Source organism: Tamandua tetradactyla, chromosome 7, assembly GCF_023851605.1.
Source record: "Tamandua tetradactyla isolate mTamTet1 chromosome 7, mTamTet1.pri, whole genome shotgun sequence".
In the NCBI taxonomy this organism is placed as follows: domain Eukaryota; kingdom Metazoa; phylum Chordata; class Mammalia; order Pilosa; family Myrmecophagidae; genus Tamandua; species Tamandua tetradactyla.
In genome coordinates this window covers 69,707,671-69,726,370 of record NC_135333.1, presented here as the reverse complement: position 1 = coordinate 69,726,370, position 18,700 = coordinate 69,707,671, and the positions used below count along the sequence as shown (strand labels likewise).

Sequence of the window (18,700 nt, the reverse complement as noted above, 5' to 3'; positions counted from 1 at the left end):
ACTGAAACTATTTTGTCTCAATTCTCTCTTCCCCCTTCTCATTCTTTGAGGCTTTCTCATTTTCATGATGCTGGGTCCCAGCACATCCCTGAGAGTCAGGTCCAATGTTGCCAGTGAGATTTATATCTCTGGGAGTCATGTCTTTTGTAGGGGAAGGGCAGTGAGTTCATCTGCAGAGTTGGCTTAGAGAGAAAGGCCACATCTGAGCAACAAAAGAGGTTCTCTGAGGGTAACTCTTAGGCATAATTATTAGTAGGATTAGGTTCTCCTTTGCAGGAGTAAACTTCATAGGGGCAAGCCAAAGACTGAGAGCTCAGCCTCTTGAATTGGTTGTCCCCACTGCTTGTGAGAATATCAAGAATTCCCCATAGGTGGAAGTTGAATATTTCCTCCTTTCTCCCCAGTCCCCAAAGGGGACTTTGCAAATACTTTTGTATTCTCTGCCAAGATTACTCTGGGATATACCAGGGCATAACACTAACTGTACAAACCAACAAGATCTTTGCCTTATTCAAGATTCCATGTAATTATGGTATTCAAGTAACTGACCATACAAGTTAAATTAGAATATGTGCTACCCAAATTACAAAGTTTGCATCAAATAAACATCTCTCCCTTTGGTCTCACACAGAGAGGTAGAAGCTTGAAAATATGGGCCATACCTTCTTTTATGCAGTTTTTGAATTTACCTTAGTCTGATCCAGATCAGCTTCATTCATATCACTAGATGAAGTCTAATCACCTTCTCAGCTCTTTTCACAATTGCTGAATGAAATAAGGCTGACTTTTATAGCTTCAGTGCTCTGTCTGAGTCTCAGGTGTCACATAAATACCCAAAGTTTCAGGGAATGACCAGGTTATATATAAATAGCTCAGGATCTCAGAATTTAGAAGTATCGGTTACAGCTCCTAAATATATATGACTGCTATAAGAGCTTACAATCTAGGAACCTTTACAATAGACCCCAACCTGATCCCTGCTCTCAACTTTGATTCTCTGAGTTTGTAAATTGTAGTTAATCCATGACAATATTTGTCTTTTTGTTTCTGCAATTTTATTCAACACACTGTCCTTAAGTTTCATTCACCTAATTGCATGCCTCACAAATTCATTCCTTCTTGCAGCCACTCAGTAGTCCTTTGTATGTAGACACCACAATTCTTCCCTCCATTCCTCAGTTGCTGGCCCTTAAGCCATTGTTCTAGTTTGCTAGCTGCCAGAATGCAACACATGAGAGATGGATTGGCTTTTAATAAAAGGGGATTTATTTTGTTAAAAATGTATAGCTCTTCAGAGGAAAGGCAGCTAACTTTCAACTGAGGTTCTTTCTTATGCTGGAAGGCATGGGGTGATCTCTACTGACCTTCTCCCCAGGCCTCTGGGTTCCAACAACTTTCCCAGGTGATTTCTTTCAGCATCTCCAAAGGCCTGGGCTGAGCTGCTAGTGCTGAGATGAGGTATGCTGAGCTGCTTAGGCTGTGCTATGTTGACCTCTCTCATTTAAGCTTCTAGCTAATTAAATCAAACATCGTTCATTGCATCAGGCACGCTTCCTAGCTGAATGCAGATGTAATCAGCAACAGATGAGGTTCACATGCCATTGGCTCATGTCCACAACAATAGAACTAGGTACCTTCACCTGGCCAAGTTGACACCTGAACCTAACTACCACAGCCATCTCCATCCATTGCAAATCTGGAACACTGCTTCTATAAACACCAGTGTGTAAATGTCCACTCTCAGTTCCTCCAGATATATACCTAGCAACTGAGTTACAAGATCATATGGCAACTGTGGAACCACCACACTGCCCTCCAGAGGGTTTGCACCTCTCAGCTTCCCTACCAACAGTGGATATGTACATTTTTTCCCTACATTTTCTCTAGCACTAGTTTCTCTCCGTTCATTTTTAAACAATTTCATTCATACAGTATACGATACAACCTAAGTATATAGATATGCCTTTGCCACCATAGTCTATATGAAGACATTTCCTTTTCTTCTGCATAGAATCTATACCCCTCCCTCATGCCCCCCCCACTTGCTGATGTTTGATTTTGGCATAATGCCTTTGTTACATTCAGCAGAAGCATATTACAGTGATACTGTTGAGTATAAACCCTAGCTTGCACTGATTGTACCTTTTCCTACATACCATCCATTTTCAACCCCGGGCAACATTGACATTCATTTGTTCTTCCTCATGAAAAAATGTTTTTATATTTGTGTATTTAATCATCATCATTGTCCACTGTAGGCATTCCTAAGTTATACCAGTCTTTATCCTCTATCTTTCTTTTTGGTTTCATATATGCCCCCAGCCCTTCCCCCTCAACTATACTCACGTTCAACTTCATTCAGTGTACATATATTATTAAGCTAACAATCCAGTAGTATTGTGCTATCCATTTCTGAATTTTTAAGTCAGTCCTGTTGCACAATCTGTATTCCTTCAGTACCAAATGCCCAATCTCGACCCTCTTTCTAATCCCTGGTAACCTGAATCCTTAACTTTAACTCTCAAAGTTCACTCATTAAGATTTGTTCACATTAGTGAGACCATACAGTATTTGGCCTTTTGCTTCTGGCTAATTTCACTCAACATAATGTTCTCAAGATTCATCCACATTGTTACATGCTTCATAACTTTATTCTGCCTTCTGCTGTGTAGTATTCCATTGAATGTATATACCACAGCTTGTTTAGCCACTCATCCATTGATGGACATTTGGGCTGTTTCCATCTCTTGGCAATCATAACTAATGCTGCTGTAAATATCAGTGTGCAGGTGTCTGTTTGCATCCTTAACTTCATTTACTCTGAATATATACCTAGTAATGGGATTGCTGGATTGTATGGCAATTCTATACTTAGCTCCCTGAAGAACCACCAAACTGCATTCCAGAGTGATTGTACCATTTTACATTCCCATCGACTGCGAATAAGCATGCGTCTCTCTCCACATCCTCTCCAGCACTTGTCGTTTTCTGTTTTGTTTTGTTTTTTGTTTGTTTTACTTTTTGCTTTTTTGTTATCGCCATTCTAGTGGGTGTAAGATGATATCTCATTGTAATTTTGATTTGCATTTGCCCAATAGCTAGGCAAGTTGAGCATCTCTTCATATGCCTTTTTAGCCATTTGTATTTCCTCTTCTGAAAAATGGCTGTTCATGTCTTTTGCCCATTTTTTTGTTGGACTTTTGTCTTTTGTTGTTGAGTTGAAGAATTTCTTTATATATTCTGGATACTGGATCCTTGTCTGTTATATGATTTCCAAATATTGCCTTCCTTTGTGTAAATGTGTTTTTACTTTCCTGATAAAGTTCTTTGATTCACAAAAGTGTTTAATTTTGAGGATATCCCATTAATCTATTTCTTTTTTTCAATGCTTAGGTTTTGGTTGTAAAGTCTAGGAAACCACCTCTTATTACATGATTTACAGGATATTTCCCTACATTTTCTTCTAACAGTTTTATGGTCTTAAACCTAAATTATAGTCTTTGATCCATTTTGAGTTCATTTTTGTAGTAAGTGTGAGATATGAATCCTCTTTCATTGTTTTTCATATAGACATTCAGGTTTCCAAACACCATGTATTGAGGAGGGTGCTCTGTCCTAGGTGGGTTGGCTTTATTGCCTTATCAAAGAGCAAGTATCCAGAGATGAGAGGCCTATTTCTGAAGACTCAATTCAATTCCACTGGTCAGTGTATCTATCTTTATGACAGTAACATGCTATTTTTTTTTTATTAATTAACGGAAAAAAAGAAATTAACCCAACATTTAGAAATCATACCATTCTACATATGCAATCAATAATTCTTAACATCATCACATAGATGAATGATCATCGTTTCTTAGTACATTTGCATCAGTTTAGAAGAACTAGCAACACAACCGAAAAAGATATAGAATGTTAATATAGAGAAAAAAATAAAAGTAATAATAGTAACAACAAAACGAAACAAAAACCTATAGCTCGGATGCAGCTTCATTCAGTGTTTTAACATGATTACTTTACAATTAGTTATTATTGTGCTGTTCATTTTTGAGTTTTTGTATCTAGTCCTGTTGCACAGTCTGTATCCCATCAGCTCCAATTACCCATTATCTTACCCTGTTTCTAACTCCTGCTGAACTCTGTTACCAATGACATATTCCAGGTTTATTCTCGAATGTCGATTCACATCATTGGGACCATACAGTATTTGTCTTTTATTTTTTGTCTAGACTCATTCAGCATAATGTTCTCTAGGTCCATCCATGTTATTACATGCTTCATAATTTTATCCTGTCTTAAAGCTGCATAATATTCCATCGTATGTATATACCACAGTTTGTTTAGCCACTCGTCTGTTGATGGACATTTTGGCTGTTTCCATCTCTTTGCAATTGTAAATAACGCTGCTATAAACATTGGTGTGCAAATGTCCGTTTGAGTTTTTGCCCTTAAGTCCTTTGAGTAGATTCCCAGCAATGGTATTGCTGAATCGTATGGCAATTCTATATTCAGCTTTTTGAGGAACCGCCAAACTGCCTTCCACAGTGGTTGCACCATTTGACATTCCCACCAACAGTGGATAAGTGTGCCTCTTTCTCCGCATTCTCTCCAGCATTTGTCATTTTCTGTTTTGTTGATAATGGCCATTCTGGTGGGTGTGAGATGATGTCTCATTGTGATTTTGATTTGCATTTCTCTAATGGCCAGGGACATTGAGCATCTCTTCATGTGCCTTTTGGCCATTTGTATTTCCTCCTCTGAGAGGTGTCTATTCAAGTCTTTTTCCTATTTTGTAATTGGGTTGGCTATCTTTTGGTTGTTGAGTTGAACAATCTCTTTATAAATTCTGGATACTAGACCTTTATTTGATATGTCGTTTCCAAATATTGTTTCCCCTTCTGTAGGCTGTCTTTCTACTTTCTTGATGAAGTTCTTTGATGCACAAAAGTGTTTAATTTTGAGGAGTTCCCATTTATTTATTTCCTTCTTCAGTGCTCTTGCTTTAGGTTTAAGGTCCATAAAACTGCCTCCAATTGTAAGATTCATAAGATATCTCCCTACATTTTCCTCTAACTGTTTTATGGTCTTAGACCTAATGTTTAGATCTTTGATCCATTTTGAGTTGACTTTTGTGTAGGGTGTGAGATACGAGTCTTCTTTCATTCTTTTGCATACGGATATCCAGTTCTCTAGGCACCATTTACTGAAGAGACTGTTCTATTCCAGGTGAGTTGGCTTGACTGCCTTATCAAAGATCAAATGTCCATAGATGAGAGGGTCTGTATCTGAGCACGCTATTCCATTCCATTGGTCGATATATCTATCTTTATGCCAATTCCATGCTGTTTTGACCACTGTGGCTTCATAATATGCCTTAAAGTCAGGCAGTGCAAGACCTCCAGCTTCGTTTTTTTTCCTCAAGATGTTTTTAGCAATTCGGGGCACCCCGCCCTTCCAGATAAATTTGCTTATTGGTTTTTCTATTTCTGAAAAATAAGTTGTTGGGATTTTGATTGGTATTGCATTGAAACTGTAAATCAATTTAGGTAGGATTGATATCTTAACTATATTTAGTCTTCCAATCCATGAACACGGTATGCCCTTCCATCTATTTAGGTCTTCTGTGATTTCTTTTAGCAGTTTTTTGTAGTTTTCTTTGTATAGGTCTTTTGTCTCTTTAGTTAAATTTATTCCTAGGTATTTTATTCTTTTAGTTGCAATTGTAAATGGGATTCGTTTCTTGATTTCCCCCTCCGCTTGTTCATTGCTAGTGTATAGAAATGCTACAGATTTTTGAATGTTGATCTTGTAACCTGCTACTTTGCTGTACTCATTTATTAGCTCTAGTAGTTTTGTTCTGGATTTCTCTGGGTTTTCAACATATAGTATCATATCGTCTGCAAACAGTGATAGTTTTACTTCTTCCTTTCCAATTTTGATGCCTTGTATTTCTTTTTCTTGTCTAATTGCTCTGGCTAGAACCTCCAACACAATGATGAATAATAGTGGTGATAGTGGACATCCTTGTCTTGTTCCTGATCTTAGGGAGAAAGTTTTCAATTTTTCCCCATTGAGGATGATATTAGCTGTGGGTTTTTCATATATTCCCTCTATCATTTTAAGGAAGTTCCCTTGTACTCCTATATTTTGAAGTATTTTCAACAGGAAAGGATGTTGAATCTTGTCAAATGCCTTCTCTGCATCAATTGAGATGATCATGTGATTTTTCTGCTTTGATTTGTTGATATGGTGCATTACATTAATTGATTTTCTTATTTTGAACCATCCTTGCATACCTGGGATGAATCCTACTTGGTCATGATGTAAAATTCTTTTAATGTGTTGTTGGATATGATTTGCTAGAATTTTATTGAGGATATTTGCATCTATATTCATTAGAGAGATTGGTCTGTAGTTTTTTTTTTTGTAATATCTTTGCCTGGTTTTGGTATGAGGCTGATGTTGGCTTCATAGAATGAATTAGGTAGTTTTCCCTCCACTTCAATTTTTTTGAATAGTTTGAGCAGGGTTGGTACTAATTCTTTCTGGAATGTTTGGTAGAATTCACATGTGAATCCATCTGGTCCTGGACTTTTCTTTTTAGGAAGCTTTTGGATGACTAATTCAGTTTCTTTACTTGTGATTGGTTTGTTGAGGTCATCTATTTCTTCTTGAGTCAAAGTTGGTTGTTCATGTCTTTCCAGGAACCCGTCCATTTCATCTAAATTGTTGTATTTATTAGCGTAAAGTTGTTCATAGTATCCTGTTATTACCTCCTTTATTTCTGTGAGGTCAGTAGTTATGTCTCCTCTTCCATTTCTGATCTTCTTTATTTGCATCCTCTCTCTTCTTCTTTTTGTCAATCTTGACAAGGGCCCATCAATCTTATTGATTTTCTCATAGAACCAACTTCTGGCCTTATTGATTTTCTCTATTGTCTTCATGTTTTCAATTTCATTTATTTCTGCTCTAATCTTTGTTATTTCTTTCCTTTTGCTTGCTTTGGGATTAGTTTGCTGTTCTTTCTCCAGTTCCTCCAAGTGGACAGTCAATTCCTGCATTTTTGCCTTTTCTTCTTTTCTGATATAGGCATTTAGGGCAATAAATTTCCCTCTTAGCACTGCCTTTGCTGCATCCCATAAGTTTTGATATGTTGTGTTTTCATTTTCATTCGCCTCGAGGTATTTACTAATTTCTCTTGCAATTTCTTCTTTGACCCACTTGTTGTTTAAGAGTGTGTTGTTGAGCCTCCACGTATTTGTGGATTTTCTGGCACTCCGCCTATTATTGATTTCCAACTTCATTCCTTTATGATCCGAGAAAGTGTTGTGTATGATTTCAATCTTTTTAAATTTGTTAAGACTTGCTTTGTGACCCAGCATATGGTCTATCTTTGAGAATGATCCATGAGCACTTGAGAAAAAGATGTATCCTGCTGTTGTGGAATGTAATGTCCTATAAATGTCTGTTAAGTCTAGCTCATTTATAGTAATATTCAGATTCTCTATTTCTTTATTGATCCTCTGTCTAGATGTTCTGTCCATTGATGAGAGTGGTGAATTGAAGTTTCCAACTGTTATGGTATATGTGTCTATTTCCCTTTTCAGTGTTTGCAGTGTATTCCTTACGTATTTGGGGCATTCTGGTTCGGTGCGTAAATATTTATGATTGTTATGTCTTCTTGCTTAATTGTTCCTTTTGTTAGTATATAGTGTCCTTCTTTGTCTCTTTTAACTGTTTTACATTTGAAGTCTAACTTGTTGGATATTAGTATAGCCACTCCTGCTCTTTTCTGGTTGTTATTTGCATGAAATATCTTTTCCCAACCTTTCCCTTTCAACCTATGTTTATCTTTGGGTCTAAGATGTGTTTCCTGTAGACAGCATATAGAAGGATCCTGTTTTTTAATCCATTCTGCCAATCTATGTCTTTTGATTGGGGAATTCAGTCCATTAATATTTAGTGTTATTACTGTTTGGATAATATTTTCCTCTACCATTTTGCCTTTTGTATTATATATATCATATCTGACTTTCCTTCTTTCTACACTCTTCTCCATACCTCTCTTTTCTGTCTTTTTGTATCTGACTCTAGTGCTCCCTTTAGTATTTCTTGCAGAGCTGGTCTCTTGGTCACAAATTCTCTCAGTGACTTTTTGTCTGAGAATATTTTAATTTCTCCCTCATTTTTGAAGGATAATTTTGCTGGATATAGAAGTCTTGGTTGGCAGTTTTTCTCTTTTAGTAATTTAAATATATCATCCCACTGTCTTCTAGCCTCCATGGTTTCTGCTGAGAAATCTACACATAGTCTTATTTGGTTTCCTTTGTATGTGATGGATTGTTTTTCTCTTGCTACTTTCAAGATCCTCTCTTTCTCTTTGACCTCTGACATTCCAACTAGTAAGTGTCTTGGAGGACGCCTATTTGGATCTAATGTCTTTGGGGTGCGCTGCACTTCTTGGATCTGTAATTTTAGGTCTTTTATAAGAGTTGGAAAGTTTTCAGTGATAATTTCTTCCATTAGTTTTTCTCCTCCTTTTCCCTTCTCTTCTCCTTCTGGGACACCCACAACATGTATATTTGTGTGGTTCATATTGTCCTTGAGTTCCCTGATACCCTGTTCAAATTTTTCCATTCTTTTCCCGATAGTTTCTGTTTCTTTTTGGAATTCAGATGTTCCATCCTCCAAATCACTAAATCTATCTTCTGTCTCTTTAAATCTATCATTGTAGGTTTCCATTGTTTTTTCCATCTTTTCTACTTTATCCTTCACTTCCATAAGTTCTGTGATTTGTTTTTTCAGTTTTTCTATTTCTTCTTTATGTTCAGCCCATGTCTTCTTGATGTCCTCCCTCAATTTATTGATTTCGTGTTTGAAGAGGTTTTCCATATCTGTTCACATATTCAGCATTAGTTGTCTCAGCTCCTGTATCACAATTGAACTATTGGTTTGTTCCTTTGAGCCATATTTTCAATTTTTTGAGCGTGATCCGTTATCTTCTGCTGGTGTCTGGGCATTTAGTCAGATTTCCCTGTGTGCTGGACCCAACAATTTGGAAGATTTTTCTGTGAAATCTCTGGGTTCTGTTTTTCTTATCCTGCCCAGTAGGTGGCGCTTGTAGCACACGTTTGTCTGCGGGTCCCACTAGTAAAAGGTGCTGTGGGTCCTTTAACTTTGGAAAACTCTCGCTGTCGGGGAGGTTCGCCAGCTGAAGTGGCTTGGAAGAGTGCCAGCCGGCCCAGGGTCCGAACGCGGGGAGGGTCGCCGGCCGCTGCAGCCCGGGAGAGCACCCGTCCTAATTTCCTAGTCAGCCCAGGGTGCCAAGCGTGGCGGATGGGCGCCAGCCGCCGCGGCCCATCCAGAAGAGTGCACCGTTCCCGGGGAGTCACGTGTTTGGAAGGGCCCCCCCCATCACCGTTCTCCGCGGCCTGGGGATTTCCGATCCAATTCTCTCAGTTGGTCCGGGGGGGCGCGCGTGGTGTGGGCACCAGCCACCGCAGCTTGAGGGGACCGCCTGTCAAATTCTCCCAGCCGGCCCGGGAAGGGGGAAGGGAGGAACTCCGGCCGCTTGCCGCCCCACCCGGTGAAGCCCGTGCCCCTCGGCGATCTCACTGGAGCAGGTTCTCTCAGCCAGTCAGCCGTTCCAGGAGGGGGTACGCTGTCTTTTTGATCTCTGTCGTGGCTCTGGGAGCTGTTCTGTATCGTTTCCACTCCCCTAGTAGCTGGTCTGGAGGAGGAACTAAGATCCGCGCATCTTACTAAGCCGTCATCTTCTCCGGAAGTCCTGTATTTACTTTTGAGGTGCTTTTCAATAGGTGATCATGCATAAACATATTTGTAGGTCTGATCATTTTTTTCTAAGTTTAGAAAGATTTGTATTTTTCCTATTAATTTTATATTATATTAATTAGCTTTAAGTTCAGTTGCATATGAAAGAAAACTAAATAGCAGTAGCTAAAGAAAGGCAAAGTTTACCTTTCTCTTCATTTATAATAAGCCAATGAGATTAAAATTTGAAAGCTGTTTTGATGTTTCCATTTTCTGCAGCAATCATCAAATCCCCTACTGCCCAACAACTTAGTAAGTTTATTGGCAAGCCAGTCTGTCAAACCAGGTTCTGCCCTGAGGATGTGCCCTCTGTCCATTGTTCTTCCTAAGAAGGTGCTGTTTTCTAGCTATCCTTCCTGGTGCATTGTTCTCCATGGCCACTTTTGAGGTCATGTGGAGAGAAAACCTATCTGGGGGCTGCATACCTTTAACAGCCAACTTTCTGCTGGTGTTTAAGGATCACTTTCTGCTGGTGTTTAAGGACCCTTGGATTGCATTGACAGTTCTCTCAAAGATTAGTGACTTCTTTATTTGCTTTAATCCAATGACTTGTGGAAGTAACCATCGTTAAAGAGCATATTTAAAAATTTGACCTGGCCACTGTCTTGAGGTCATTTGAAACCATGGTTTGGAGATAAAACAAGACCTAACTCTATCCTTGCTGGTAGACTCATTGCTTTTGCATGATGATCATCAATGGTATCTTCTGCTAAGGCTGCAGTTTTATAACCACATCATTTGGGAGGCAGGGATATTTAGGTTTTTTTTTTTCTTTCCAGTCCTGCAAGTTCCAAGTTACTGGGCTATCTATTAACTACATATCACAGCTGCAAGTAGATCACACCTCCTTTATAGAATTGGTATTTCTCCTCCCATTTCTGCTTGCAGACTGGATACTTCTGGTCTGCGTTCACCTCTATATGCACTAACAGTGGCAAAGGGGAGATAAATCATTCCAAAGTTCTGGGGTTTTTTCCATTTTTTAAACAGTTTTTCCACTCTACACTCTAATTTTGAAGCTTTGGTGAGCACATAGCTTTCTTTTTGAGATGATGAGTGTCCAAATACCTTACTATAGGTAATAAGATTCATTAACTTTCCATCTTACAATACATTAATTCCATCTTACATTACTATCAGCTTCGTATCAGCTCGATTCAACCACATACATAATTTTGGGTTTTATTATTAGACTGTCTTACCAACAGTAACACATTCTGAATTTTTAAAGATTCTATTCAGTTGCATATAGCAGTAGTTCTGACTAGCATAACTTTAAACACAGCATACATTTTTCTCTCATAAATATTTCCAAAGGTAGGCAGGCAGTCTGGACCTGATAAAACTTCCCCTGGGACATTAAGAGCTCATTCACTCTGCCTTTCTACTCGTGCTTCCAATGTGACTTCTGCAGAGTCGGTTTACAGATCACAAAGGAGAAGAAGCTACCTCACTTCCCTTTAAAAAGGTTTCCTGAAGCGGTTACAAAGGAGGCACAGTGGCTAAATTCTCACCTGCCATCCCGGAGACCCAGGTTTGATTCCTGGAGCCTGTCCATGCAAAAAAGAAAAAAAGGGGGGGGGCTTTCCTAGATTCCTCCACCACCCTGTTAACATATCACTCAACATCCCTTTGAAAGGGATGCAGGGGAATGTTGCTCTTTAGCAAAGCATTGCTGCCCATGATAACCTCAGTATTTTCTTATTTAGAAATAAGGAGAGAAGAGGTAGAATGTAGGCAAACTACGAAATTTTTATTACCATATAATTTATGTTATTTTCTATTTCTTATTAAGACAATATCTGTTGCTCTCGCATGGAGACTAATAATGCTATAAGAATAATTTCTCTTTCTTCTTCTTCTACTGTTTTTTCTTTATCACTCAATATTAGTTAATTATGTTTTTAAATATTTACTTCCATACCCTTGAATATACTTCTATCATCATTATTTGATTTCTCACTTTTATACGCTTACTTTTGCAACTGCAGCTATTAAAAAACAAGGAAATCAATAAACTTGCTCTACCTCCCTTCTTTTCCTCTTTCTTTCTTAATTAAAACAAAAAGCTTAGTTTGATTAATCTATGTTTTCAGAGATGTCAATATTTACATTCTATTCTTTCACCCTAATACTCACATTTGTTTTGTTACAGGTAAATCGATGCAACGTTTGCCACTAGTCCTTTTACCATAATTTTTGTACTTATTTCTTGTTTTGTTGAGGTTTATCTCTAGTAAATTCTTCAATAACCTATGAGAACTGTGTTCCCTTCTCACATGTTCACAACTATGTTTGAACTGGTTTAGCTGGGTATAGAGAAATTAGATCTTCTTTCTTTAGTGTTGTAGATATTTCTCTTTTTTTTAACCAGTGATTGGAGCTATGAAATCTGAAGCTACCTTGGTTATTTCTACCTCTCAGAAGTAATTTCATTTCATTTTTTTTTTCACTTTACTTCAATAGGCCATCTCTTTTTCTTTGAAGTGACGTACACCCTTTCAATATATAGAGTCAAGCCATTTTTTCCCTGAATTATATAATTAAATGTTTGTTTTAGTTCATCATGTCTGTTTTCTTCTTAGGAGCTTCAATTATGCATATGTCAGATTTTCTTTATCTCCCATATTATTTTGTCTCAATTGCATTTTAACAGGTTTTTTTCATTTTAACAGTTTTTAATTGTTTACTTTTCTCATCTCAACTCACACCTCTCTGTACTCCTTCCAATTGTTTTCTTTCCAGTGATAGCTCAATTTTTCTTCACACTTTTTTCGTTCCTGAGGACTGAAAGCTCACATTTCAATTTTGTTTGCAGTCTTATTTTGTTTTGATTTTTTCATCTGCATTTATTTTTACTGGTTTTATCCTTCTTTGATTTCCCTTTGTACAGATCTCATAACAGTTCCTTTTGATTTCTTTACCTTTCATTGAAGCAAGCAAGTTTTCTGGAGCAGCAATTTGCAGGAAGATCATGTTCCGGGCTAGCAGGAAATTTTCTTGTATACTATGGTTGTTTGTTCACATGGATTCCAAGTTTATTTATACTGTATTTCTCCCAAACAAATAGAATTTTCATAATGCAGAGACACCTTTATATGTTCTTTCTGAGCAATTGTACATTTAATCCTGCCTTGTGGGGGATTCCCTGTTTCAGCTAGTGTACATAGTCATACTATGGCATTCAAGGAATTTTAGTTTGCAGAGGCAAGCCCCTTACCTTACAGAAATGTAATCTTAATTTTTTATTTTATTTTATTTCATCTTATTTATGTTTTTGCTATTTCCCATGTGCCCTCTTTGCTTTCTTTTGTTATATTTTTGTAGCTTTTGAAGTTCTACTTATTTTAAGGCCTGGGTTTAGCTCTTTCTTTGTTTTGCTGGAAAAAGTTTGTGATTTTGTTTCTTGCTTTATTAGATACTTTCAGAAGATTTCCTGAAAGAAATTGTGTGTATCTCTTTTCTGCCAAGTTCAAAATACAATTTCCATAGTACGTTGAACTTCTTGGAGTTTTACTTTAGCACAAGGCTGGCTGGCTGAGAAGAGCTAAAAAAGCTCAGTGAAGCAAGAGAATTAAAAATATAAAGCAATTATTTGTCTCTGATGTTCAGGTTAGACAAACTAACCAGAAAGAGGTCTAGGAAATTTTGGCCACAAAATTACTTTGAATTCCAAACATTATGCTTGTAGCATGTGCTGTGGAGGGCATCTGACCTTAAGGAACAGTTCATTTTGAGATGTGCCATATTTTTTTTAATTTGGGGGCACGAATTCTGGGACTAGAATGAACTATACTTCTTCAGAGTCTGGAAATGGGTAAATGATGAAAATCCATTGTAGTTTTATCCATTCTTAAACAAAAGGCAGTAATTCTAATTAATTACTTACTATATGTGTTCTTCATTTATTCATATTTTTAGTAAAAGAAATTAATATGGACTCGATCACTCATGCCTGGAGAAAGCTTAACTCATTGATCAAAGGAGCTAGATCCAGACACAAAAGTTCACTTCATGACTCTTTTGTAAAAATGCAGTCATAGAATATTTAGGCCTGAATTTCCAATGTTTTAACAATGTTTACATAACAAATGACACAAGGAAGCTAAACCATGCTATATCAATATTTTATCAATAGATTTATGAAACAAAAGCTGATGATGAAGTGGTCAAGTCCCTAATACTTAAGAAGAAAAATAGATTAAATTCCTTATCCATCACTTCCTGCATGGGAGAATTTTCCCTTTACCTTGAACTCAAATATCATAAAACAAAGAAACAAGAGTATATTTATGAAAGGGATTTGTTTTCAAGTGCTTAACAACTTTCAACATGTAAGAGAGAACAGCTTGTTTCTGTTTTGCTATTTTTTCTGTTTTTGCTTTATTTAACTCTGCTTGAGATGCGAAATGAGAGAGCCATAGCTTATAAGAAAGCTGAATTTGGATTGATCTCAGAAACTGACTTTATTTAAATATTTAGGTTTGTCCAAAAGTGGAATGGAACCACATGAATTACAATCTATCTTAGTGGAATTATATGCTCAGATACCTAATCAATAAGAAGAAATTAAGGACCTTCCATCTCAAAAGTCTTTCATTATTTGAATTGAGACATTATTTGCTTTAAGCTCTGAGCTGTATTTAAAAGGCCCCATGTTCTCCATCTCAAATTTGGATGGCAACTTGCTTTGTGCTAGATTTAATGAATAAGTGGGTACAATTTTGACTTGCTGAGGCACTCTATTCTGCCATGATACAGAAGATACATCTAGAATATTTTTTAAGACATTTTAGGAAATCGATGAGGGCTGATGGGCTGACTTGTAGGCTCTTAATAGTGATGCTGAGCAATCATAAGAATTCATAATGTTTGACAGCAGGCTTCTGTGAAGGATTTTATGCCCCTTGGAAGATCCAATTTCAAATGTATTTCCTTTCCTAAGATCAAATAAATTAAAATCAATAGTTTGTATCTCTCAAGTATTTTTACTTTTCTCTATTTTAAAAGAAACGCTTACTTATCTTGATAACTACATCCCTTAATTTGGCATTAGAACACTTTCTGAGCCTAATTTGAGACTCATTTCTTTAGCTTTTTTTCCTAGCATCTCTTTTCTTTATGCTTTAAATTCAAGCTACTCTAAATTACTTATAATTCCTCAATTACACTATGGCATTTCACAATTGTGTTCTTTAAATGCTGTTCCAACACATTCTTTACTTAGCAAACTCTTCACATTTTTCAAAACCTGGCTGAAATTTATGGTACTTGCTGCAGTTTTCTTACATAGCTCCTAAAAGAGTTGACGACTCCTTCATTGGCTAATTTTGTGTCTTAACATATTTCTATACGTGGATTCATCATATCATTATGTGAATATGCATATTTTCTCCTAAACTGTTCTTGGAGGAAAGTACCATAAATGAGAAATTGAACAGCCTTGACAAGAAGTAACCTTTTCCCAGGTACACAAGGAAATGCATTATAAGTAAAGAGAAGTTTCTGCATAGGCAAAGAAACATCAAAAAGTATGGTTTTCCAAGAGATATCTAAACTGGGGTTTAGGGTACAAATGAGTAATAGATATTGAAACTTCTAAAGATCATGAAGAGTTTATTTTTTCAATTTGCTAATGAATTAGTGTTTCTCATCACTTTAATTTCAATAGCTGAATGATAATGGGGAAGCTGTTAAAACATAAAACATTCTGTGGTCCATTGCCCTCAAAAAAAAAAAAAAACTGTAGTAATAATAAGCTCTGCCCCTCAGGAATTACACAATAAGTGACCAGTAGATGTTAGCTATTGAAACAGCAACTACTACTGCCATAATAATAATTACTATAATTATTATTTATTTTCTATACTATATTATTATATATTATTATTTCTTTATAATATATTATTGTTACTATATTATTACTTATTTATTATCTATTTATTACTATAATTATTATTCATTTTCCCTGACAAATTGAACTGTGGCTGACTTTTTAGACCACTCAACTTCAAGTGTTTAAAATGTCAGGTAACATTGTAGGGGGGGTGGTAATATTTGTTTGAAAGACAAATTAACCTTATAAGTAATACGGATACATTGAATTATCTTGAAGATAAAAAATATGGAAATAGTTGAAATTTAATAATATATTTGTAATCATGGCATAGATTTGTTGGAGAGAGGATTTAAAAAGGCAGGAGACCACTTAGGAAGCTATTGCAAAGGTCTACATGAGAGAAGATGACCAATTACATCAAGAGTGTCAGTAAATCTGAAGAAGCATGCTGCTGGAGGACAGACAGGCTTTGGTAGTTTTCTACATGTTCAGTATATTGTGATAAGATTCTGGGCTCTGGAATACAGGGCCTGACTTCCAATCCTAGCCTCTCACCCACTAGCCTTGTGACCATGGGCAAATTACTACACCTCTCTGCAAGTCAGTTTCTTTGTCTGCAAAATCAAAATGATATTGTAAGGATTAAGAATTAAACAAAATATGTTTGCTAGATATCTATTAAAATGTCTGATCTATGAAAGATGCTCACTCAATGTTTATTGTTGTTATTGTTACCTTTATTTATTGTGAGATAAAGATGTGATTCAAATTCAGGTGATTCCAATTTGGGCTAGATATTGTCAATTGAGATAAAGAAAACAGTGGACATATCAGTACAATAATTCACACAACTTTAAACAGTTTAAGTCCCCAACATCCAAGTAGATATTTTTCTGAATATAGAATTCAAGAGAATTCTTGAATTCTTTGAATTCTTTGGTTAAAACATATTTATTGGCAGTTTAGAGAGGTGACCATTGAGAAGACCAGAAGATTGAAGACTGACCCTTGGGTCAGGAAATAAGTAAAGGGTTCTGCAAAGGTGCTGCCAGAAAGGAAGGAGGAGAAGACAGGGAAAAGGAGGGTCACATCATCAAGTGTACCGATATCACAAGGAAAAAGGGGTCTGATGTCCCATTTGAAAACTAGAAGTACACTGGAAAACTTTACATAGAATCTTTCAAAATGGTCGTGGCGGATCCACACTGCAGTGGGTGGATGACTGAGTGCAGGTCTAGTGGCTCGAGGCAATGGATACACACAGTCTTGTCCTCTAGTGTTGTGACTAATATAGGAGAAAGGAAAAAGGTGTTATCATGCCACAGGGATGGTTGGTCCCAGGAAGCAAAGCCCCAGAATTCTCACAGATGAATTTGTCCAATGAAGAAAGAAAAGGGGAGGCCTAGAATAAGTATTAGTAATGTGACTAGATTGCTACTTAGTACTAGTAATTTTACTAGAGTATGCCCACCTCTAGGCAGAAAAGCTAAGAGGAATGAATGTGAGAAGTTCCTGGGTACCATGGCCTCCCTTTTATGCTCTTTGCTCCGTCCTCACCCCCATCATAAAGAAAGATCTGGGAATCATGTTATCTCTCACTGATGTGTTATTATCTTTACAGCCCACAGGGAACCCAGGCTGGTTGGAGGAGATATTCCTTGCTCTGGACGTGTTGAAGTGAAACATGGAGACACGTGGGGCTCTGTCTGTGATTCTGACTTCTCTCTCGAAGCTGCCAATGTACTGTGCAGAGAATTACAATGTGGCACAGTCATCTCTATCCTAGGGGGAGCTCACTTTGGAGAAGGAAATGGACAGGTTTGGGCTGAAGAGTTCCAGTGTGAGGGGAATGAGTCCCATCTGTCACTCTGCCCAGTAGCCCCCCACCCAGAAGGGACGTGTAGCCACAGCAGAGATGTTGGCGTAGTCTGCTCAAGTGAGACTCAGAGAATACCTTCAATTTGCTTCCCTTCTCTGTGGGGGGGTGGGTTAGGCAGTGACAGCCTTCTTTTCTAAAGCCCGTTCTCCTTCCAGGATACACAGAAATCCGCTTGGTGAATGGCAAGTCCCAATGTGAGGGAAGAGTAGAGATCAAGTTGCTTGGGATCTGGGGGTCCCTTTGCAACTTTCACTGGGACACAGAAGATGCCCATGTCCTTTGCCAGCAACTTAAATGTGGAGTTGCCCTTTCTACCCCAGGAGGAACACATTTTGGGAAAGGAAGCAGCCAAGTCTGGAGGCATATGTTTCACTGTACTGGGACTGAGAAGCACATAGGAGATTGTCCTGTCACTGCTCTAGGCACCTCATGGTGTTCTACAGGGCAAGTTGCATCTGTAATCTGCTCAGGTAAAAGAAGGGTGGCCAAAGATGAAACTTTTCCATGGTGATATGCCTCAAGAGCAGATGTACATGTAGGGATGAAGAACAAAAATAAAGGAGAATGCATTATTGATCTATTGGTAATAAATTTAAACATTTAAAAATACATCCTTTAATGCATATTTACATTCTTTATAATCTAACAAAGAAATGAGGATCAGTTTATTTGTGATTTAAACTACATACATACCACTGCTAAAATACAGGGTTTTAAATATTTACTTTTTGCTTTTAAATGGAAATTAATCCAACTCAGTTTTGACTACTGAAGTATATTAACTCAAGAACTTTTATGTTCCTTCAGTGTCACTATCTGTGTGTGGACACCATCAAGTTATTTTTTTACCTAATTTTCTTATTGCTTTTAAGGAAACAAACGACCATCTTAGAAAACTGGAACAATGATCTGTAACATTTTATGCATTATTTCATGTCATAATTCATTAATGAAGGAAAAGAGAAATACTGACGAATAATCTTCTCCATTATTCAAATGAACAGTTACGTGTAATAGGACACATTTCCTTTATTGTTTTCTCCTTCAGTAAAATTATTTGGATTAAAAAAAGTAAAGGGGATTAGTTCATTTTGAGAGATCTTGAGAAGAATGCCATAATATTCCCTTTGTTTGTCTTTTTGGATGGATAT

At 37.1% G+C, this 18,700-nt stretch overlaps 1 protein-coding gene across 3 annotated transcripts in view; it reads left to right on the top strand.

Annotated features, from left to right (window-relative positions):
• The window catches only part of CD163 (CD163 molecule), a 44,487-nt gene that overhangs the window by 10,493 nt on the left and 15,294 nt on the right, over positions 1–18,700 (top strand). For all 3 annotated transcript variants that reach the window (XR_013179520.1, XM_077169934.1, XM_077169935.1), the window contains exons 7-8: positions 17,292–17,606; positions 17,705–18,019. Coding sequence is in view for 2 of the 3 variants with exons in the window: in XM_077169934.1 (XP_077026049.1) it covers positions 17,292–17,606; positions 17,705–18,019 (630 nt within the window). In the remaining variant the exon portion in view is untranslated. The remainder of the gene's footprint in view (positions 1–17,291; positions 17,607–17,704; positions 18,020–18,700) is intronic.